The sequence below is a fragment of the Antechinus flavipes genome, chromosome 4, assembly GCF_016432865.1.
Source record: "Antechinus flavipes isolate AdamAnt ecotype Samford, QLD, Australia chromosome 4, AdamAnt_v2, whole genome shotgun sequence".
NCBI classification, from domain to species: domain Eukaryota; kingdom Metazoa; phylum Chordata; class Mammalia; order Dasyuromorphia; family Dasyuridae; genus Antechinus; species Antechinus flavipes.
This window is the reverse complement of record NC_067401.1, coordinates 123583024-123607693: the sequence shown is the minus strand read 5'-3', so window position 1 is coordinate 123607693 and position 24670 is coordinate 123583024. Positions and strand designations below refer to the sequence as shown.

General features: G+C 34.9%; 1 protein-coding gene across 2 annotated transcripts in view; it reads left to right on the top strand.

Moving 5' to 3' along the window:
• The window catches only part of TOM1L1 (target of myb1 like 1 membrane trafficking protein), a 55152-nt gene that overhangs the window by 5610 nt on the left and 24872 nt on the right, over positions 1–24670 (top strand). For both annotated transcript variants that reach the window (XM_051994261.1, XM_051994260.1), the window contains exons 3-7: positions 1158–1236; positions 15499–15648; positions 16626–16751; positions 19092–19199; positions 24211–24327. In XM_051994261.1, the coding sequence (XP_051850221.1) occupies positions 1158–1236; positions 15499–15648; positions 16626–16751; positions 19092–19199; positions 24211–24327 (580 nt within the window). The remainder of the gene's footprint in view (positions 1–1157; positions 1237–15498; positions 15649–16625; positions 16752–19091; positions 19200–24210; positions 24328–24670) is intronic.

Here is a 24670-nt window from a genome sequence, read left to right as displayed (position 1 = left end):
TGTCAACACTTATATGATAGTAATTGTTTTTTGAGTGTCTCTTGATTATGAAAATACCTAAAGACAAAAATCCTCACTGGGTTCTGTAACACTTTTTGCTTGGATTTTATTTATCCCAATAGCATCTACATTTGAAAAACAGTATTTGTATAGGGAATTACATGTATAAGTTACAGAATGCATACCTGTTTATTATACTGTGTTAATACTGCATATTTTATTAGTATTAAGTATTAGAGGTAGCTTTGGTATATAGATAGGATAGACAGCTGATGCTGGAGCCAGGAAGATCTGTGTGTACTATAGGTAGCTCACTTAACTTCTCAACAATCCCAAGCAATTCTCTCCCAGCATAGTGAAAGAAGCTGATCTACATTGATAGAGGTTTTCTTACAGGGAATTCTCCATATCTTTGAAATTACCAGGTAGGTTTAAAAAAAATAATAATAAAGTGCCAGTGTTTAGTGCATGTAAGATTTGCAGATCCTTCTTGCAATAACTCCTTGGGGATTGAGAGTTGTTGCTTAAAACAACAATTATATAAACTGATCAAAGTCATTCCTGTGGCATATTGCCTGTCACAACAAATAGTGGTCAAGAAACATTCATCAATGGAGGAGGTAACAAGCAAGCTTCAGTGATTTTTTTGAAGGACATTTCACTGTAAACCAGAGCTTTTTAAACTTTTTTTCCTTGTACCTCCTTTTTGCCCAATAAATTTTTATGTCCCTCAAGTATATAGGTATATAAAATAGCTATGCAAATCAAACATTAATAGATCATACTTCAATAAAATATATACATCAACCAAAAGACATACAAAATCATATAATAAATAAAACATCATAATTCTGTGACTCCCACATTTAGTTATCACCCTATATGGGGTTATAACCCATAGTTTAAGAAGCTAAGTATATACCACATAATGTGGTATCATGGGGAATCAAGTTAGACTTGGTAGTCCAGAGATTTGGACTTTCATCACCCTTGAACTTAGTGGTGTGATTTCACTTCTGATATTCCCTTGGTTCTGTAGTTTTCCTTAATTAGCATTGAAAATTGACGTATGATCCCCCTTGGGGTTCTCTATCTCTGAATACTTTTAGAAGTCAAGTAAATAGATTGATTTGATTACTGTTTCTCTGTTGTCACAGGCCAAAAGAGGCAGTAAAAGCTTTGAAGAAAAGGATTTCTAAGAACTGCAATCATAAGGAGATCCAGCTTACCTTATCAGTGAGTACTTTAATACAATAACTACTAAAATTTAAAATTCCTTTGCCTCCTGAAAGATTTCTTTAAAATTCTGCAGGAGTACAGACACATATGCACATATATATGTATATATTTGTCTATCTACCTAACTACCTACCTATTTGTCTCCCTGTCTATTTGTCTATATATCTAACTTATTTGTCTGTCTATCCATCCATCTTGTAATTTCATAGTGTAGATAATTCCTGGTGATAAGATTAGCACATGATGTGCATTTTATAGAAAAATTGCCTGGGACACAGAGAGATTAGTTAAGTGACTTGCCCAAGATCAACTATTTTCTAGGAATAGAATTGTCTCACTAAGTTGTCTCTCTCCCATGTGAGAAGCAGATATTTATAATATTATATGACATTGTGCTTAGATAATTAGTTTCAGAAATAAGAAGCACTTGGGTTCAAATTTTGTCTCTCACAACTACTGACAAAGGTCAGGGGCAAGTCACTTATCCTTTTAATGTACCAGGTAATGGTCCTATGAGTTACTTTGCATTGGTGGAGGGAGTTTTCTCTCTGGGAATTGTGTGTGTGTGTTTGTGTGTGTATGTGTATGTATATGTATGTACACACACATATTTAATGTGTATATACATGTATTTTGTATGTGCATACATGTATATATATGTGGATACAACACATGTGTTTGCATGGTGTGCATGTATATATTGTATATGCATATATATAAATATATATTATTACTTAGAATGAGGTAATGCTTAACTCAACAAAGAGCTCTATATTTATGGGGAGGTTGAGTAAAGTTAGCAATTGAGGAAGTTGTATTTGTCCTGCTTATTTCATGAAGTAGTAACTTACATTTAGTATGGATTTTGGTTGCAACAGAATTTTGAGAATGTCCTAATTTGTTAATAAAGAGTAAGTGATTTCAGACTTGCATCATGGGCCTTAACCCACTCAAGCCAATTGTATAGACGTAACTGAAAACAGACCCTCTCCTGCCCAAAACACATATACTGTTATATCCTGATTTTTAAAAGATACTTTCTATTATTTTTATACAGAGACATATTCATGAGTTTCATATTTTATCTTAACCATATTTCAGAGTCCTGTAATATTAACTGTTTTATTTGCATTAAGACAGTTCTATGGTTGTTTCTAGCAACAATCAGCTTTAAATAAGAGGGTTTTTCCTTATTAGTTTCATTTTCTTTATTTTTTTTCCATGGTTTGGGTGTAGAAGCTTATTTGTCTTGTCCCTATTCCCCCTTCCATCCCTTCTCCCTATGACCTTCAGTAACCTTGGTGAGGGCTCTTTTTACTTACTTGCTTGCAAACTCTGCCTTTCTTCCATCTGAATTCAAACTCTATTGCTTTCCCTTTTCCCTGCACACCTCCCTGTTTGTTCTAGCACCACATCAGTTATGCATGGTTACAGTACTAATAAGGCAGAATCACACCTCACCTCTGAGCTTTGGGAGTGTTTACTAAGAGAGCTGTTGGGTAGATACTGGAATGTCTCAGGTTTCCAATTTCAGTCATTAAGAACCATTTACTATAGCTCTGTACATGCACAGCAAACTGATAGCAATACAAGGACAGCACTAAAGAGCTCTAATGAATCAATGAAATGTCTCTCCAAGTTGAATTTCAGAGATGTTTTATATCTATTTTACTTCATTCCTTTCCCAAATCTTCTTTTTTCTTCTATTCCCTTTCTGATTTGATTACACTAATGGTCATCTCAGGTAATTTAGTCTCTCTGATACCTTCTTGTTTCTCCAAGCCTTGGTGACAGCTCACCTGTTCCACCTTAGAAAGAATTACAGTCTTAGCCCCATGATAATACTTGACAATAGTAGACTCTTGCATGACTAAAAGAGAAAATCACAAAATCTTAGAGGTGGAGGAGAAATTACGAGATTATCTAGTTTGCCCCTGTCATCAAAGAAATTTAGACCCAGAGTGGTAAATTAGCTTACCTGAGTTCACCTAGCTAGTTAGTTTGGTCCAGCCAGGATTAGGATTTACAATCCAGTGTCCCATGCAGTGCAGCAGGGGCTGTATCTGTAGCCTGATTATTGCCCCAAGAAGTGTGTGCTCAAACAATTACTTTGTAATTTCAATATTTACTTAAACCAAACATAATTTTGAAATTGTACTTATAATAAGATCATATAAAATTGTTCAAGTTTTAAAGGCTCCTCCTGTATTTTCTGTTAACTTGATTTTTCTGTTTGAATAGGTGAGTGAGTATTGGCTTTTCTTGGGAATCTCCCTGCTGTTAATTATGCACAATAATACACTATTTAAGTCATGTTTTCCAGGAAGCATCCTCTCTGGGTTCTAAGAAGCTGAGCTAAGGATTAGTCGTACTTAAAATAATTAATAGTGATGGAGATATGTCAGTTGATAAAATCATTATAATCAATTACATGGAGAGGAAAGAGGATGCTTTCTATCATTAAGTATTTGACACCTCCTGTATACCCATAAGGCTAGTAGATGCCATGAGATATTGAAAAATGGATAAAGCATGGTCTCTTGCTCTCAAGGAAGTTACAGGTAAATTGAAAAGATAATACAGAAGTAAAAATACAAAGTCATGATCACTATGATTCAGAAGTTCCCTAGCACCATTACAGCCCAGTAGTGCCTGTTCATTATGTACAACCTTTGTTCACGCTCTTCTCAAAGCTACAATGCAAGAAAGTGTAGTAAGTATTAAATTGTGAAATATGCACTAAATTCTGGTAGAATTCAGAGAAAATCAGTGAGGTCTGGGATAAAAGTTACATATTATCTCTCTACATTATCACTAGTATCCAAATGTGTGAAAATGAACATATTTTTCATTTTTGTGAGTGTGAAAAAGGGTTAAATTGCAAATAATTTTATTTATGTTTTAAATCTGAGTCATTAGTTTGAAAGCCCCAAGTATGGAAACTCTCTTCACTACATGGGCACTTAATACTCAGGCAATTTATCTATAACTTAAGAGTTTTTAGAGTCATTGCTACTCAGTTCCTAGGGCAATAAAAAATGAAGTGGTATATTCATGGTTACATAGGTCACTAATGATAGAAGCAGAGTTTCAAGTCTGGTCTGACTTCCAGGCTATTATCCTACACTTCTCAAACTTCAGTTAGAAAAATGGGCAGAAGAGAAGGAAAGAAAAGAAAAAAGAAATACCATTGGTTCTTGCCATGATATCAGTGTTGATTTTAGATTTTGTCGCCCATGATAAACTAAGAACACATGGAAAGCAAGTTTGTTTTTCTTAGATGTCAACTGATTGGAATTTCATATAAAGGTTCTGTTGCCTATTTGATGTCACACGAAGGTTATTACAAATTATTCCAGAGTCTCAGAGCTTGAAGAAATAATTAAGGACCAGTTTATGAACTCCTTCATGTAAACAATGCTTTTTATCTTTAGAGGATCTGAGGAAAAAGTACTTACTTTTCAGAATATAATTTCATAGAAGCCATTTCTTAGAAGAAACATGGGAGAATTTAGTTAATCCCTTAGCTGTTAGTGCTCTCTTCAGCCATAAATTATTCCATATGTACTGTTGACATATGGTTTCTCCAAAGTAGATTGTAAGCTCTTTGAGAGGAAGGATTATTTTTCTCTTTTTGTTTTTGTATTCCCCAGAGCTTTGCACATGGGTAAATAAGAAATAAACAGTGGCTGAACTGGATTCAATCTAGATTGGAATCGCAGTTATATGTTCCCTAAGTAAATTTTTATTTACTTTACCTTTTGTTGGGTATCTGTTTGGGACCTCTTAAGGCAGTTAGTTAAAAAGCGTATAAGTTGCTGCTAAGAATTAATTAACCACTGTGCTAATAGGAGATAACAAAGAAAAGCAAAAGATAGTTCCTGTCTTAAAGGAGCTCACAGTTTAATAAGGGAGGTAACATGCAAACAACTATATACAATGTCTATATCTATATCCATAATATATATATATACACACACACACACACACACACACACACACACACACACACATACATATGCAATTGTATTTGTGATAAATATAAAATAATCAAGAGGGCAAAAGTACTAAAATTCAGTACGGTATTTTCCTACAGCAAACCTGATTTTTGGCATACATTTCTGAGATAAAATTTTAGATTATGATGATGATTCTGATAAAAATAGAATTGGCATTTAAATAGTACTTTAAAGTTTGCAAAATCCTTTTACAGATATCATTTCAATTTCTCTTCCTAACAAGCTTGGGAAATGGGAATCTATTATCTCCATTTTACAGATGAGGAAAATGAGGCAGACTGAGATTAAACTTGGCCAAGATCCCACAGCTGTTAAGTTTCTAAGACTAGATTTGATTTGGGGTCTTCCAGGTTTCAGATTCAACATACTATCCACTTGTGCATCCAGCTGCAGTAGAATTGTTGGTTCTTCAGACTTGGTCCAATGAAGGGAGAAATACTTGCACTGATGGCTCATATTTTGTTTTATAATTTTGATTTTGGTTTTAGAGGAGACTTGTGTTTAAATCCAGCCTTTCATGCTTTCTATGCCTTTCCACACTTCTCAGTTATGCAACATCATCAAGCCTTTTAATGTATGTGTACCCACTGTCAACTCCTTAAGATCCCAAAGAAGGCCTAAGTTCTCTGCCCTTACTTAAGTGAATGGGTTTCCACACAGAATTCACAGTCCTTCTTTGTCCTAGGCTTGGCATGTCTTTCAAATAGGCAATAGAGCCAAAACCAGAAAGTAAGAATCTCATTTAGGATTATGACATATAGAGAAATATGAGCAGATAAACTGATTTCTTCACACACAGAGACATAATCTCTGCTGAGCATCTCTTTTAAATGGAAGCAATTTGAGGTTAAAAAGAGTTTAAGCTAGTCACTTATGCCTTTTTATTGCTTCAGGGAGCACAGAGGTTAATTTTGAGTCTCTAGTGAGCTTTAGTTAGTAGACAGTTACAGATTAAACTGAACTGAGAAACAGGAATCCCAAATTCCACTCATAACAATGACAATGTGAAATTATTCTCCATCAGCACTTTCCTAATTGTTTTAGGAACTGAAGTAATTAGCAACCAGAATTTAGGCAACTTATTCTAACGTAAATGTGTTATTCTGTCCCAAATGATAAGAAGAAATGGGTTAAGCTCTTTTTAGTGGGGTAGAGCTTCTTTTACAGTTATAGCTTCTTCATTAAAATACTACATTCAAGCCAGAAGTCATCTATTTATGTAATCATGTTCTTGCTATCCATTCTAATTCAACCTACTATTTTTTGAAATTCTAAATGGTTTCCTCTTTTTTCTTCCTTCCAGCTACCTATTTTTAATTGCTATTGTATTCTTAATGTTTCTGACCAGAGCAGCCAAGCCCAAATCAGTAATTAAATTATATCCTGATGACAAAATCTTTCTTCTCATGGCCTTTTTGCATTATAGTCTGTTCAGCATTACTGATTGCTATCTCTTTTCTATAGCATAAAATGTTTTTCTGACTGTCCTCTATCTTTTTTGGTGGCTTCTTCTCTTCTCCTGTCATCTAAATATAGGAATAAATCCAGATTTCTTGACCCCTTTTTATGTTCCATCCTTTCCCAGAGAGATGTTTAGTTTCCGTGATTCCAACTAAACTTTCTTCATCTCAGTGAAGTCTGTCTCAGCATCTTCAACTCTTCTCCCCTGAGATGAATTCCTGATTTTCAAGTTACCTGCTGGATTATAACATATATCTAAGGCAAAATTTATTTTTTTTTAATTTTTTTGTAACTATCCTTGTCTCTCCACTCAATCACTCCCACTTCAGTACTTTGTTCTTTCTCTCCTGGATTTTTGGAATAGCTTTCAAATTAGTCTCCTGGTAGGCTTTTCTCTTCTATCCATTCCATGCAGTTAATTCCCATAGTGATATTATCACTATTAACCACAGCTCTAGCCATGATACTGCCCTTTCAAGAAGGTCTAGGGATTCCCTTTTAAAAATGAAAATCAGTGGAAATTTGATCCAGCAGTGTTTCTACTTTTCTTGTATCCCAAAGAGATCTCAAAAGAGGGAAAGGGACCCATATGTGCAGAAATATTTGTAGCAGTCTTTTTTGGTTGGAAAGGAACTGGAAACTGAGTGGATGCCTATCAGTTGGAGAATGGTTGAATAAGTTATGGTATATGAATGTTATGAAATGCTATTGTTCTATAAGAAAAGATCAATAGGATGATTTCAGAGAGGCCTGGAAGTACTTACATGAACTGATGCTAAGTGAAATGAATAGAACCAGGAGATCATTGTACATGGCAACAACAAGATTGTACAGTGATCAATTCTGATAGACATGGCTCTTTTCAACAATGAGGTGACTGAGGCTAGTTCCAATAGTTTAGTGATGGAGAGAGACATCTACACCCAGAGAGAGGCCTGTGGGAATTGAGGCTAGATCACAACATTGCATTTACACTTTTTATGTTGTGGTTTGCTGGCATTTTGTTTTTTTCTCTCTCTTTTTTTTTAAACTTTTTGATCTGATTTTTATTGCAGCAAGATAATTGTATGAATAAGTATGCCTTTTTGCATTTAACATATATTTTTTACCATGTACATGCCATCTTAGGGGAGGAAGTTGAGGGAAAGGGAGGAAAATTGGAATACAGGTTTTTTCAAAGGTAAAAAATTATCCTTGCATATGTTTTGAAAATAAAAAACTTCAATAAAACAAAACAAAACAAAACAAAACAAAAATCCAGAGCAACAAAGAAAGATAGGAACTTTCCTGAGCTCTCCCATATTTCTATCCAAACAACTTTAAAATAATGAACTCTGGAGAAGTAGAACCAACAAAAGGACAGGGGTGATATAATTTTTTAGCCCATGACAACTTAGAAGGTCACTAGGTAAAGTCTTTCTCACTGGCATGAGAATAGAGCTCATCCACTCAGACCCTACCCAGAAAGCAAGCAGCAGGCATTGGGAGTGATCAAATTGGTAGCTCGGTAGCAGCTTCTTGAACTTTCAGCCCACAGACTGTAAAAAACAGACAACTGGAGAAAAGAAAATTACAGGATATTCTTTGCTGATATGGTTTCAGGGCTCTGTTGTATTACTTTTATGTGGTTCTAGTCGCAATCCCAAGGTGAGGGAGAACATTAATAGGAGTGAGGACCCTGGTCACAGTTCTGGGTGGAGTAGTGTTTACGGTTGTTCACAGACCAGAACGCCAGCTTGGAGAGCAGTTACCATAACCTTTCATTACATCATACTACTTTGAAAGAAGTGAAAACTTACAGAACCCCTAAAACTAGCTCTGAAAACAACAGCATGAAAAATCTGAAGCTTGGGGATAGTATTCCTCTACCCAGGAGCACAGCCCAACTTTAACTTAAAACTAAAAGTCAAGAATAGATTATAAATCAAGCCATTCTCCAATTGATAAATAGTCAAAGGATATGAACAATTTTCAGATGATGAAATTGAAACAATTGCCACTCATATGAAAGAGTGTTCCAAATCACTATTGATCAGAGAAATGCAAATTAAGACAACTCTGAGATACCACTACACACCTGTCAGATTGGCTAGAATGACAGGGAAAGATAATGTGGAATGTTGGAGGGGATGCAGGAAAATTGGGACACTGATGCCTTGTTGGTGGAATTGTGAATGAATCCAACCATTCTGGAAAGCAATTTGGAATTTTGCCCAAAAAGTTATCAAACTGTGCATACCCTTTGATCCAGCAGTGTTATTTCTGGGCTTATACCCCAAAGAGATACTAAAGAAGGGAAAGGGACCTGTATGTGCCAAAATGTTTGTGGCAGCCCTGTTTGTAGTGGCTAGAAACTGGAAACTGAATGAATGCCCATCAATTGGAGAATGGTTGAGTAAATTGTGGTATGTGAATGTTATGGAATATTATTGTTCGGTAAGAAATGACCAGCAGGATGAATATAGAGAGGACTGGTGAGACTTACATGAACTGATGCTAAGTGAAATGAGCAGAACCAGGAGATCATTATATACTTCAACAACGATACTGTATGAAGATGTGCTCTGATGGAAGTGGATTTCTTTGACAAAGAGACCTAACTCAGTTTCAATTGATCAAGGATGGACAGAAGCAGCTACACCCAAAGAAAGAACACTGGGAAATGAATGTAAACTATTTGCATTTTTGTTTTTCTTCCTGGGTTATTTTTACCTTCTCAATACAATTCTCCCTGTGCAACAAGAGAACTGTTCCGTTCTGCACACATATATTGTATCTAGAATATACTGCAACATATTTAATATATATAGGACTGCTTGCCATCTAGGAGAGGAGGTGGAGAGAGGGAGTGGAAAAATCAGAACAGAAGCGAGTGCAAGGGATAATGTTGTAAAAAAAAATTACCCTGGAATGGGTTCTGTCAATAAAAAGTTATTATAAAATAAAATAAAAAGAAAAGAAAAATGATCATAGAAAGCAAAAAAAAAAAAAAAAAAGAATAGATTATAAAAATGAGCAAACTATAGAAAGTCACTATGGTGACAGGAAAGATCAAAACACAAATTCAGAAGACAACAATAAATTCAAAATAGCTACATTCAAAGTCTCAAAGAAAAATGTGAATTGGTCTTAAGCCTTAAAAGAGCTCAAATAGGATTTAAAAAAGCAAATAAGAGAGATAGAGGGAAAATTGGGAAAGGAAATGAGAGAAAAAAAAAAAAGTCACTGACCTGGTAAAAGAGACACAAAAAACACTGATGAAAATAGCACCTTTAAAAAAAAAAAAAAGGCCAAATAATTAAAAAGCCACAAAAATCCACTAAAGAGGACTCCCTAAAAAGTAGAATTAGCCAAATGGAAGATTCACTGAAGAGAACTCATTATAAAGCAGAATTGGCTAAATAGAAAAGAAGTTCAAAAACTAAATGAAAAAAATTTTGTAAAAATTAGAATGGGCAAGTAGACGCTAATGACTCTAATACATCAAGAAACAATAAAACAAGATCAAAAGAATGAAAAAAAAAAAGAAGAAGAAAATGACAACTATCTTATTGGCATAACAACTGACCCTGGAATATAAGTCCAGGAAAGATAATGTATTGGATCACCTAAATGCCTTGAGCAAAAATAGAGCATGGAAATCATAGTTCAAGAAATTATTAAGGAAAACCAGTGGGTAAAATAGAGATCGAAAGAATCGACTACTCACCTCTTGAAAGAGATGCCAAAATGAAAACACCTAAAAATATTATAGCCAAATTCTATAACTCCTACTTAAAAGATGAAAATATTTCAAGTAAATAGAAACAATTTAAATATCATGGAAATATAGTTAGACTAAGACAAGATTTAGCAGCTTCTATATTAAAGGATCAGAGGGCTCAGAATGTGATATTCCAGAAGGCAAAGAAGCTAGGATTACAACCATGATTATCTATCATAGCAAAATGAGAATAAACTTTCAGGGAACAAAAATGGTTATTGAATGAAATAGAGGACTTTAAAGCATTTCTAATGAAAAGATTACAGCTAAATAGAAATTTAACTTTCAAATACAAGATTTAAGAGAAGCAGAAAAAAAATCATAAGGAACATAATAAGGTTAAACTGTTTACATTCCAACCTAGGAAAATATACTTGTAATTCCTAAGAACTTTATCATTGTTAGGACAGTTAGGAGGAATATTCATAGATAAGGCACAGGTATGAATTGACTGTCATGAAGTTATGCCAAAAAATAATAAAATTAAGGATTGAGAAAGAGGATACATTGGGAGAAGGAGAAGGAAGACATAGAATTGTGTAAATTACCTCACATAAAAGGTACATGAAACAATTTTTACAGTGGGAGTAAATGAGGGGCTAATAAACAACACTTGAACCTCACTCTCATCAAAATTGACTCAGATTACAACATACACACTCAGGTATAGAAATCTATTTTAACCTACAGGGAAGGAGGAGGAGGAAGGGATAAGGGAGTGAGAGGGAATTGATAGAAGGGAGGACAGATATGGGGAAAGTGGTCAGAATACATTTGAGAACAGATGGTGAAAGAAGAAAGAGAACAGGAAAAACTGGATGAAGAGAAATATATTAATCATAAATGTAAAAAATTATGGCAATTTTCTTTGATAAAGGTCTCACATTTCTCAAGTATATAGAGAACTGAATCAAATTTATAAGAATATAAGTCATTTCTCAATTAATAATTGGTCAAAGCATTTGAATAGAGTTTTCAGATGAAAAAAATCAAAACTTATCTAGTCATAAGAAAAAATACTCTAAATCATTATTGGTTAAAGAAGTATAAATTAAAACAACTATGAGGTACTACCTCACAACAGTAAGATTAACTAATAAAACAAAAAAGGAAAATAACCAATGTGGGAAGGGATGTGGTAAAATTAGAATACTAAAGCATTGTTAGGGGAGTTGTGAACTAATCCAGCCATTCTGGAAAGCAAAAAACACACCTACTATTTGACCCAGCAAAACCCAGTTATTAGGTCTGCATCCCAGAGATTTAAAAAAAAAAAAAAAAGGAAAAGGACCCATATGTACAAAAATATAGAGCTCTTTTTGTGGTGGCAAAGAATCGGAAATCTAGGGGATGTCCATCAATTGGGGAATGGCTGAATAAGTTGTATTACATGATTGTGATGGAATATTATTGTGGTATAAGAAATGATGAGTAGGATTTTTTTTAGAAAAACTTAGGTGAGTTGAAACAAAGTGAGTAGAATCAAGAGAACAGTGTTTACAATAACAGCAATATTTTACAATGATCAACTGTGAATGACTTAAGTATTCTTAGCAATACAGTGATGCAAGACAGTTCTGAAGGATATGATGAAAAATGCTCTCCATTTCCAGAGAAAGAATGTATGGAGTCTGAATGCAGGCAGAAGCATACTTTTTAAAAACTTTGTTTTTCTTGTGTGTTTGTTTTTCTTGTTGTGGGTGGGGGTGTTTTCTTTCACAATATAACTGAAATCGAAATATGTTTTGCATGATTGCATATATATATATATATATATATAATCTTTATCAAATTGCCTTCTCAAGAAGTAAGGAAGAGGAGGAAAGAGAGAATTTGGGACTCGATGTTTTTTTAATGAATGTTAAAAATTGTTTTACATATAATTGGGAAAAACATTAATTTAAAAGAAAAGAACAACTCTGTTTAGCTTTTAAAAGTCTTTATGATCTGGCTCTAGTCTACTTTTCAAGACTTATTGAACCTACTCTCCTTCATATGCTTTGCATTCCAGCTAAGTTGGTCTGTTTTCTATTCTCTACAAATAGGCAAGAGAAAGCTTGCCTGGAATACACTCCCTTCTCACCACTGCCTTTTACAATTCCTGGTTTCTTTCAAAATTGGTTTCAAGTATCACAGCCAATAGGAAACTAATTCTGGTCACCATAAATGTTAATGCCTTTCCCCTGAAAATTATACTATTATTTACTTTGTGCATATTTTATATTTAATTTTCTGTGTATATGTTTCTTTCCCTACCCAATGGATATAAGCTGCTGGTGGTCAAGAAACTTTCTCATTTTTATCTTAGTATCCCCATCTTGTAGTACATAAGGAATGTTTAACCAAGGCAATCAATGAATGAATATGTAAAGTATTGCCTCCTCTTTTCATTTGTGAATAATGTGGTTGCTGAAAGGGACTGGAAAAAATTGATAAGGAAGACTGATAAAACAGTCTTTCAGATAAACTGTTGAACACAGATTAGTCTGAGGAATGTAGGAAGAGTACCTATTTGAAAATAACGTAACTGAGATAATGACAGCCTTGTAACATTATAGATCCCCATCAGCTCATTTACTTGTGACTGTTTCTAAAGTTTTGAAGTTCATAACTGACAAACTTGTAAATCAAATAAATATTTGGGAACTATGGGAAAGTTAGTATGGGTTCAGACTTGATAGAAAGATGTATTTCTTTAGTTTTACCTAAGAAAGGTAAATTTACTAAGAAAGTAAAATTGAACCATTAATCACTAGGCAATTCCCATTTATAACATTAGCAACTATTAAGAAGGAATCAAGAAAAGATGCTGTAAGAAGAAAAAGAAAGGAAGAAAAAGAATAAGCTTCACACAGGGAAGGAATCATAAGAACTTGGTTACAAAAATGTTGGAGGGCTTCCAGCTAGGAAAATTATCTTTCACCTGTTTTGCTGGGAACTTGCTGATTGGAAGAGACATGGTTTTACTGATATATGAGAGCACCTTCTAGAAGTTCATTGGGAGAGGGTTAAATTATGCTACTGTGTACAAAACTATTGAATTTGTTATTTTCTGGTGTCATCTAAAACCTGAAAGGGAGGAAACTTCTTATTTCCACCTATTGTGAGCTCTATTTGAAAAGGAAAAATAAAAGGGAAATGTGACAAATCAGAATCCCTTATGATTTGCAGATATGAGGAGCTCAGCCATTATCTAATTTAAGGTCATTGTCAGAACAGTAACATAACATTTTTTTGATGCTAAGTGTGGCCATGAGGTAAAAGATCATATTACTGCTTCATTAGGAGTAGAGCAAAAGAAAGTTAACTTTTTTTTCCAGGAGAATAATTGTAAAGAAGAAAGGAAAGGGGGCAGGTAGGTAGCTCAGTAGATAGAGCACTAGCTTTGAAGTCAGGAGGACCTGAGTTCAAATCTGTTCTCAGACACTTAACACATCCTATCTGTGTGACTCTGGGCAAGTCACTTAAGCCCAAATGCCTCAGTATTTTTTTTTTAAATGAAAACAAAAAGAAGCAGCTAACTGAAAAGTGACTTTGTGTTTTATGAATTTTTCCTCCAGGGAATAAAGACATTAGTGCCTATAATCCAGCATTGTGAGTTGCTCTGGGCACATGAGTTTCCCCCTTTATCTGTCTTTTCACTCTGCTAGTTTCCTAAATGTATTTTCACTCTTCCCCAAAACCTTCCTCATTGGGGGAAGGTTTATTTAAGGACTATGATGCTTTAATTATTTTAAATTTAGGGTTAGGATTTTACCTTCGATTGAGTAAATGTTATGATTAGGCTTACTTTTTCTGCCTTATAGATTAGTAAATATTTGAATGTAAGAATTTATTGTGCCTTAGTAATTAATTTTGTGGAAATGGAAAATACACCAATGGAGATTCAGAAAAAAATAATAGCAGTTATATCTCCCTACACCATTTTTATCCTGAGGATCTTAAAGTGTAGTAATTTGTAGACTTGTGACATACCTCTCTCTGGAATCCCCTAACTTGCCAACATAAGTGCAAGTTGTATGAGCAAGCCAGTCCAGAAGGGGATCCAGTTTCACTGCTGAGTTATAAATGAATGCTCTTAAAGAATTCTCAGGCAACATGTCAAGGGAAAGACTTGAACTCAGCTCTTTGTGATTACAATATCATCACTTTATTATGCTGTGCTTTTTCTTTCTGGATCAGATTAATTCCCCCCAAGAGTGCTATTTTGTACACATCATTTTCCTACTCAGAAATCTTCAATAGCTTCATTTTGTTCATAAAATAAATTTATCTAGCCATATCATGGCTAGAAGGAATCTTAGAAATTGTTTTGTCCAGCACTTTCATTCTTTAAGTGAGGAAACAAGCCCAGAGAAGATAAGAGGCTTGTCCAGAAATCACATAACAAGTCAGCATTGTGTTCAGATTAGAATCCAGGACTCTGGCTCCTCTTCTAGTGCTTTTTCCAGTATACCGTATTGTCTTCCCTTATTTTGACATTCAAATCCCTCCAGAATCTGTCAGATATCTCTTTATCCCTTTAAAATCATTTCTTAGTAATATCCTATATAGTCATGGTGGCCAGATGTTACATATGAATTCTGAATTTCCTTGCCTAGATTATGCTCATTCATTTCTGCTTGCCTAATTTTAACCTTTCCATCAAGGTCTGCCTTCCTGCATGAAACCTTCCTGAACAGCCCACTCTCAGTCCCACTCCCTTTTTCAATTCCTATGGTTCCTATTGTTTGTGCTGCTAACTTGGGACTTGACATATGCTATTTTGTATCATCATTTATCTTCTTTATGTCTGTACCTCATTTATTTAACTAGATTATAAGACATTTAAGAATAGGTACTGTACTGTGGTTTAGATTTGTAGATTTTTCTCAGCCTCTGTCTTAATGCTTTTGTGCAGATTAAGGGACCCAGACATCTGTTGGCTATGTTGATGATAATGTGCTCTGACCCATCAGTGCCTGGAAGAAGTGTTGGCAAATGGGTGTAATTTTTCATGTTTTCTCTTTAATATAGCTTATTGACATGTGCATGCAGAATTGTGGCCCAAGTTTCCAGGCCCTGATTGTGAAGAAGGACTTCATTAAAGATCATCTAGTTAAGCTACTGAATCCCAGATACAACTTGCCTTTAGACATACAGAATAAGATCTTGAGCTTCATCATGGTAAGTCTGTCTTATATCTCTGGGAATGTAATCCACGAATTGTTTACAAACTTCCAAATAATTGGAAATTCCTTGTACAGATGCTGGTTGGTGTAATAATGATCTATTTGCAGAGCTGAGATTTGAGTTAAAATCTTGTTAAAATATATTTTTTATGTTAAATTAAAAAAAAAAAAACAATAAATATAGTCAACAGATACTCAGAAATGTCCAAATAATTTCCTGAAGAGTTCAAAGTAGTTTGTTCCTAAATCTTTTCATACTTCACATAATATCCTTGTGAGGTTAGGATAGCTTACCCATTTTTTAAATGGGGTAGCTGAGACCCAAAGTGATTTCTTCAAAATGATTGGCTCCAAAGTCATGATTTTATTTTCTCATTCGTGCTGCCTCTCTCTTTGGCAAGTTAATCTCCTGTAAACACAAGTTTGTACACATTATTCTACTGGGAAATCTTTACTAATGCCCCTTCACTTAGCAAGGGAGTGGCAAAAACAAGACTAGAATAAAATCAACAATAAAAATAGTTAATGTTTAACTAGCACTTGCTTTAAGATTAACATTACTTCTTTTGATCCTGATGATAAGCTAGTGAGGTAGATCTGTTATGTATTATTCCATTTTATAAGGGAGGACCCTGGGGCTCTTTGTGAGAACTCTTTGTCCAATGCTTTTCCTAATTACATGACATTTCTTGACTCTTATTGAGCAATAGTATATATTCTTCAGGATATCTTATGGCAGGTTGTTTAGAATTGAGGATGTATGTTACCATCTAACAACTTAAATGTATGTTTAACATCATATAAATTGTGTATAGTAAGTCCAAAGTAAATGTTGAAGTGCAATTGGAGAGATCTCAAATACCTGTTGTTTTCCAAGTAGACCTCTATATTTCTATATTGCCATTTTATATTGTTTTCTTTTTTTCATTAAAGATTTTTCTTATATTTTTGTGTCTTTCCTCTTTAACACAGACATGGTCACAGGGTTTCTCTGGAGGTGTGGATGTGAGTGAAGTCAAGGAAATATACCTAGAGCTGCTGAAGAAAGGAGTCCAGTTTCCTTCTTCGGAGATAGAATTTGAAAAGGAGGAACAAATGGTATGTAGCCTCACTTCCAGCCAGCTATCTACCTTTACCACTTTGTACTAAGAGCTAATATTAATGAATTCCAAGAGGACTTTTCTTTTTAAGATAATCATAAATATTGGAGTGAAGTCAGTGTTCTTTGGTCTGCATGTGTGTTCCATGTAAGAATCTACTCAGATTTAAATTCTGATCTACAATGGGAGAAATGTGGACAAGGAATTATTGTTTTATAGGAATTGAAGAATGATTAGAATTGCTATTTGACGTAGGCATTATCTTAGCTCTCTCAGTAGTTGGAAGCCTGAGATTAAATTTTGGCTGAGGGTGAAGAGTATAAGTACAAAAAACTAAGAGAACTATTTGTAGACATTAGAGTAAGAAACAAAAGCCACTCTAACTTTTTTGTTTTTAAACTGAATCATAGAATATTTTAAAGACAATGCCATTTAATTGATTTTAGGCAGCTATTAAGAAATAATAGAAGTCAAAATGATCTCATACTTCATTTGATTTCATTTTCTTAGTGCAGGAATAGAGAGGAAGTGTTTGGTCCAACATCACAAACAGCAAAAATTTGATGAGAGAAATAGAGAACATAAAATTCATTTAGTATATGAATTTATTGTTGGATCCATATACATTAAAGAAATCCTTAACTTTGAATGAATATTACCCTTTTTTTAACATCTTAAAATTTGCAAAATATTTGGTATGTGTTACATCATTTGATTCTCTATGAAGTAGGAATTACTACTATTCTCCATTTTACAAATGAAAAAACTGAGACTCAGAGAGGTTAAGTACATTTTCCAGGGTCAAATGGGTCACAATAAATGTCTGAATTCGGACTTGCCCACGGTCATAACCAAGAAGTGTCTGAGGTCACATTTGAACTCTGGTCCTCCTGATTTCAGGCTGGTGCTCTATCCACTACACTAATTAGCCACCCCAACTCAAGTCTTCTTGACTCCAAGTCTGGGATAATATCCATTGTAATACCTAATTCTTGTTAATGATTATTAATTAGGAAAGTGTTTTTGTTTTGCAAACTAATAATAACAACTAGCATTCTATAGTATTTATTTGTGCCAGGTTGAAATAAAGAGACAAGGAATATCTAGCTTTGCCATGAGCTATCAATCCACCTTTCCTACTTTGTTTTAAGAACTTGTATTGATTAAAAACAGGAAGATCCTTCTTTTTAAACATGTTTACAGATGCTGAGTAGAAACCAACATTAAGATTTTGTGCTAAGTAAGCTCTTTATAATTGTTTTATCATTTGCTCTTCACAACAACTTTGTGAGATAAGTGCTATTATTGTCCCCATTTTACAGATCAGGAAATTGAAACAAATAAAGGTTCAGGACTTGTCCAGTTTCACATTGTAGGTATCTGAGGCCACATTTGAACTCAGGTCTTCCTAACTCTAAGCTTAGTGCTCTTAACTATTATGCCACATGGCTCTACCAGCATATGTTTGAAAAGATGCTTTATTCACTAGAATGACTAGTCGATATTCCTTTTTTGCTGAATTTAGTTTTAATAACTAGCATCTTAAAGCAATTTGAGGTTTGCACGTGCTTTAAAAGTAATAATAAATAATATTTGTATAGTAAATGTGTGTGTGTATGTATATATATATATATATAATGAGAGAGAGAGTATAGGATAGTATAAAGGTTTGCTACACACTTTAACTAAATTCTCATTTGATCCTCATAAGCCTGCGGGATATATACTAAACTATTATTGTCCCCATTATATAGATGGTGAAACTAAGGGACAAAGAACTTAAGGCATTTGTCAGGGATTACCCAACTAGTGTCTGAGGCAGAATTTGAACTCAGTCTTCCTGACTAACACTATCTACTAACAGGGCAATTGCATCTTACCTTTTGAGAGCCTCATTGCTTAAAGCTCTGTTATAACTTTAAAAAGAAGGTCAGGGAGGAGGGAGGAAGTAATGCTGTTGTTTAAAAAATGAAAAAAGACCCAAGGTTCTGGGTTTGGGGGCCATGATATTAAACTATCCTGGACATGGACATGGACACAGGTGAGGGGACATAGACACACAGCTCTCATGTAACTTCTTTTTGCAGAATGTTAAAGTTATCATTGATATTCCTCTTACCTGAATTGTTCCTAGATGAAAAGAGAGATGAGGGAATAAGGTAGGGATATCCAGGGGTTTGGGAAAGAGATCAGAGGATGACTTCCCCTGGGACAAGTCATCTAAGAATGACCCTAATGAGGAAGTTTGAGGGTTATTGGTATAGTTGGGAGGGAAAGGTGGGATGCATTGGTTTGGTTTACCCCAAATAAGCAAAATCCATGGGTTGTGTTTTAATAGGCCTTGTCTCCGAGCATAATTAAGCCACCTCCATTTGTTCCATCTACATCAGTATGTTCATCTACAGCTACTCCCAAAGCCCCAACTGTTTTACTGGTTGCGGAACAGGTAAAATCAATTTTTAAAAAAGTTTTTATATAATTTTTAAATTCAGTTTTAATTTTAATTTTATAATTAAAGCATAGGTTTAAGAAAGAATCCTTAAGAAAGAAGGACTGAATCTGTGATTTCACTAGTATGGGCATACCCTGGTAAGGAAATTCTGCTAATGCAGGTTGGCACCTTCTGTACAATTTCTAATCGGAGAGAAATACCTAGTCAGGGGTCCTCAAACTACAGCCCACGGGCCAGATGCAGCAGCTGAGGTCGATTATCCCCCTCACCCAGGGCTATGAAGTTTCTTTATTTAAAGGCCTCCAAAACAAAGTTTTTGTTTTTACTATAGTCCGGCCCTCCAACAGTCTGAGGGACAGTGAACTGGCCCTCTATTTTAAAAGTTTGAGGACCCTGGCCCTCGATCATTGAAAGGTTAAGGGACTTGTCTAATACATCTAGCCTGTGTCAGAGGTGAGATTAGACTCCAAGTCTTCTGGCTTTGAGAGCTGTTTCCTATGCCACATGGCCTCTCATTTTAAAAAAGAAGTTTAAAATTTTATCTTTCACAGCATCTAAAGATCTGGAAAAGAGGTATAAAAAATGAATTTCCTGGAGAAAAAAAAAAAAGTTGTTTTGTTTTGTTTTTTTCTCCTAGAAAGCCCTTTAGATCATTATGAATAGAGGGAGACAAAGGGAGATGACTAATGAGTATGTGAAAAGATTCCCTTTATTGCTGTGAATTGCCATTAAATACCGCAGGTCATGAAACATCAGGTCTGTGAATAGCAAGAGAGCCTGGGATAACCACAAGTTGTGACTGGAATAACTTTCTATCTTGATCTGGGGCCACATTCTTTCTGGGTTCTCGACAAGGGTTAGAAGGGGGAAATGAGGAAAAGGAGAGAGCAGAAGGGAGAGAAGGGAATGGTAAGCTGTATACAAGTCATGAATGCTGCTTACTTAATTATCCCAATTAATTATTAGTTAGCGTTGGGCTAAGGAAAATGACTGCCTTTTCTATTGTGAAACTTGGCTTTTAGAAATCTCTGCTTTTCTTTTCTTTATGAATAGCCTTCCTCCTCCAACAACTCCTGTAGTTGTTCATGTAATAGTTCAGTACGTTCTAAACCTCCCCCTGGCCCGAGGTCAAATCCTTCCTCCTCCCTTCTTTTCCAAGTTTATTATGTTAGACTGGAAAGGAGGCAACTGCTGTAACAATTGTTTCTAGTGTTATAATCCTGAAGGCTAACTTACATTTTCTAAAGCTAAAATTTCAGAACTGTAGTTATAGGAGCCTCTCTTGTATTTTCATGAAATGTTAGAGCTATAGGGGACCTTAGAGAGTATTTCTGACTGCTATATTATTGCAGGTGAATCTGAGTTTTTGTTTTTTTTTTTTTTGCATTTCTAGAAATTACCTATTGAGAAAACATTATACTGTAGATACAGAGCAGAAATAGTCTGTAGAGATCACCTAATCTAATTCTTAACTTTTTTGGTGTCATAAACCCTTTTGGCAATTTGATGATATCTATGGATACCTCAGAATAATGTTTTTAATTGCATAAAGCAAAATAATGGATATTGGTAAAGGAAATCAGTTATATTGAAATACAGTTATAAAAATATTTCCAAAAAAATAAGTTCACAATCCCAAGTTAAGAATCTTGACTTAGGTATTTTAGAATACCTTAACACCTCCCACCTAGAATTCCCCCTGATTTCACAGGGAAGAATATAGCTCAGAGAGCTTAACTGACTTGAATATGATCCATAGATATCAGTTGGAATTTGACCCAGATCCTCTGATTAGAAATCCAGCCTTTCATTTCCAAATAAGCTCTAGGCTGAATGAGTGAATAAATAATGAAAAAAGTCAACAAGTATTTATTAACCACTGTATGTCAGTCATTGTGCTAATCTCCAAGGATTTGAAGAATGACAAAAGCAATCGCTGCCCTTAAAAAATTCACAATCTAATAGGAAAGACATCATGCAAAAACTATTAACAAACTAGCTACATACAGGATAAGTTGGAGTGAATCTCAAAGGAAAAACATTAGGATTAGAAAAGGTTTGTGAAATGCTTCTTCTCAGAAGGTGGATTTTAGGTGAGACATTAAAGAAAGCTTGGAGATAGAATAAGCAAGGGAGAATATTACAGAAGTGAAAAGACACAGGTTGGGGAAATAAAAGTGGGGAGGCATCTTGTTTTGGGAAAAACAATAATGCCACATAATCATTAGAGTATGTGAATGGGATAAAGTATATAATAAAGACTAGAAAGATAAAAAAGGAATAGGTCCTTAATCAAACAGAGAATTGTATATGTGATCCTGGAGGTAATAAGAAATCATTGTTGTTTACAAAATTGTAGTAGACCTATGCCTTAGTAAAATTGATTTGATAGATGAGTGAAGGATGGACAAGAGTAGGGAGAGATTTGATTCAGGGAGATCAACTGGCAAATTATTGCAGTAATCCAGATGTAAGATAATGAGGGACTGCCCTAAAGTTGTGGCAATGTCAGGAGAAAAAGGAGCATTTTTGAGAGGTATTGCAAATGTAAAATTGATAGGACTTGTTAACACAGATTATTGGGGGTAAGAAAGATAATAAATTCATATTTAAACATTAGATATTTTGATTTGGGACATAGACATAATTAAAGATTTCCAAGAGGTGGATGGAGTTGTAAGACTATAAGATATTAAGTGAAAGCTTAGAGGAATAAATACTCAAGAATCATCTATGTAGATAGAGATAGTAATTGAATCCATAGGAGCCAAAGACATTGCTGAGTGAAATCGCATAGAAAGAAAGGAGAAAAGAGTCCAGAACAGAGTCATAAGGGACACCCATCGCTAAAAGGAGAGACTAGGATGAATATCTGATGAAGTACATTGAAAAGAAGCGGTCATACAAACAGAAGAACCAGGAGAGAGCAGGATCGTAAAAATCTAGAGAGAAAAGAATATCAAGGGAAGAAGAGTTATTGACAGTGTCACAGGCTACAGAGAGGTCAAGAAGGATGAGGATCAAGAAAAGATCAGTAGATTTGGCAATTAAGACTTCACTAGTAACTTAGGAAAGAAAGTTATGGATTGGTGAGATTGGAAACTAGAGTATAGAGAATTAAGAAGAGAGTGAGAGGAAGAGAAATAAAGCCACTTTATTATTATCCAATTATTTCTCAAGGAGTTTAGTTATAGAAGGAAAGTGAAGGAAAAGAGGAATGATATCTGATGATAGCTAACAGGAATGGAGGGATCAATTGAAGGATTTTTGAGGACGGACAAGACATGGATATGTTTATAGGGAAGCAACCAATGGAAGAAGGAGAGATGGAAAATTAGTGAGAGACTGGGGAAGATAGGACAAATGGAATCAGATCACTTGTGCATGCAGAAGGATTTGCCTTGGCAAGGAGAGGGGCCAGCTTAGTCTATAAGACAGGAATAAAAGAAAAGCTAATAAGGCATCTAAATGATGTGAAAAGAGGAACAGGGCAGAAGAAGGAGCTTTCAGTGAATGGAATAATCCCCCCCCACACACACACACACATTGGAATTTGAGACTAGACTTTCAGTTGAGAAGATAAAAGAAAAAGGATTATGGAAAGTTTGAGGAGGGATAAAGAGGTTTGGGAAAGCTACAGGGTTTTAGTGGTATAGTGAATCAATTAGGAAAGGTCAAAAATATTGCCTTGCTGCAATAAGAGCCCGGGTAGTATAATGTAACAAATTTATAGTGGACTCAGCATAATTTTGTGATTTTTTTCCTCCAGTTCAGTTAAGCTGCATGAGAATAATTATAGTGACATAATCCAAGATGATGCTTGGCAGGTCAAGATCAGCAGTAGGATAAGGAACTAGAGCAAAGTTGAACCAAGGGGTCAGAATAGGGAAGGGATGAAAGTAGCCTATGTAGGGTGATAGAAGTGAAGGGATAGAAGGATTAGAGATCAACATGAAGAAAAACCGGGTTAAAGGGTAACAAGATAAATAAAATGATTTATGAATATGAAAATGGAACACTTGTGGGTTATGATAAGATCAAGGGAAATACCTTCTCTGGGTCTAGATGAAGTGAAATAGAGCATTTATGGGAAATGAGTAAAGTGAGGAACTGGCAGCTTATGTTGTCTAAGGGTTGGGTTGAGAAGGAAAGAAAGATTGTAAGCCATGGACTAACTTCATTGAGGATGGAAGGACATTTTCCTTCTCTTGAAGAATCTTGATTGGTTGACAAAATAGATTAAATTAACTTCAGAAAGAGGAGAGGATACTAAATGATAGTGACCAAAGGAATGTCTGGAAATACATTCCAGAGAATGTAACAAGAGAAATAGCATTTATTATAAGCACTTGCCACTTTCCAGGAACTGTGCTAAACATTGGAGAGGGCAAAATAAATAATCAAAATAGTCCCTGTCCTCAAAGATCTTGCATTCCAATAAGGGAAAACAAATACGTGTATGTGTGTGTGTGTGTGTGTGTGTGTGTGTGTGTGTGTGTGTGTGTAGCTCAAGAGGGGGGAGAGATTTTATATGTGTGTAATGTTATTTCTAAGAAATGTGCCTCATTTTGCTTTTTAGATTTTATTGATCTTTTGTTTTAAACCTCCCTTCCTAAATATATTCTTTTTCTCTCCCATCCCTAGTAACTGTCCTTTATAGCAAAGAATAGAAAAAAGAAGAGGTAGAAAAAAAGTTTTGAATTTTACAATATAGGTAGCACTCAATACCACCTCAGCAGAAAAGGGAGCTACATTTTCTTCCATTTTCTGGGGCCAGCTCAGCTTTTATAATCTAAAATTCAGGTTTTGCTTTTTGCTCTTTTCATTTACATTGTCACAGTCATTCAGTTTATTGTTTTCCTCATACTTCATTTTGCATCCATTCATCTAAGTCTTTTGGAAGTTGTACCAAAGCAGTTCATACAAGAGCACATATCTCTAAAAGGCAGGAAACAAGGTGTCTATTCTCTAGGCAGCACCCTTACTAACTTATTTCTCTCAACAGATTGGAAAATTGCACAGTGAAGTGGATATGGTGAAAATGAATGTGAAAGTAATGTCAGCCATATTGACAGAGAATACACCTGGATCTGAAAATCGGGAAGATATGGAACTCTTGGAGGTATAATGTGGTATGGCGAGGGATTTTCTTTTGAATTTAGGGTCTAAAAATTTTCCCTAAAATCAGTCTTGGACATGGGAGAGAGTGCAGGCATCTAATATGGTGCTTTCTCTTCATTTCAGTCATAGTCAGAAAAGAATGGGTCAACAATGGTAAAGGTTGCAGAGCAAATTAAAAAATTGGGAAACGATCATAAGATTTGTTAAAGAGTTCATTGGTTTCTTTGGAGGGAGCTGTTTGAGTATTAGTGATAAGGTCTGAAGGCAGATTGCAAAGGTTTGAGAATTTAGTGTGAAGAGAGAAAATGGAGACAATAAGAGTAGGCAGTTTTTTTCTAAGATTT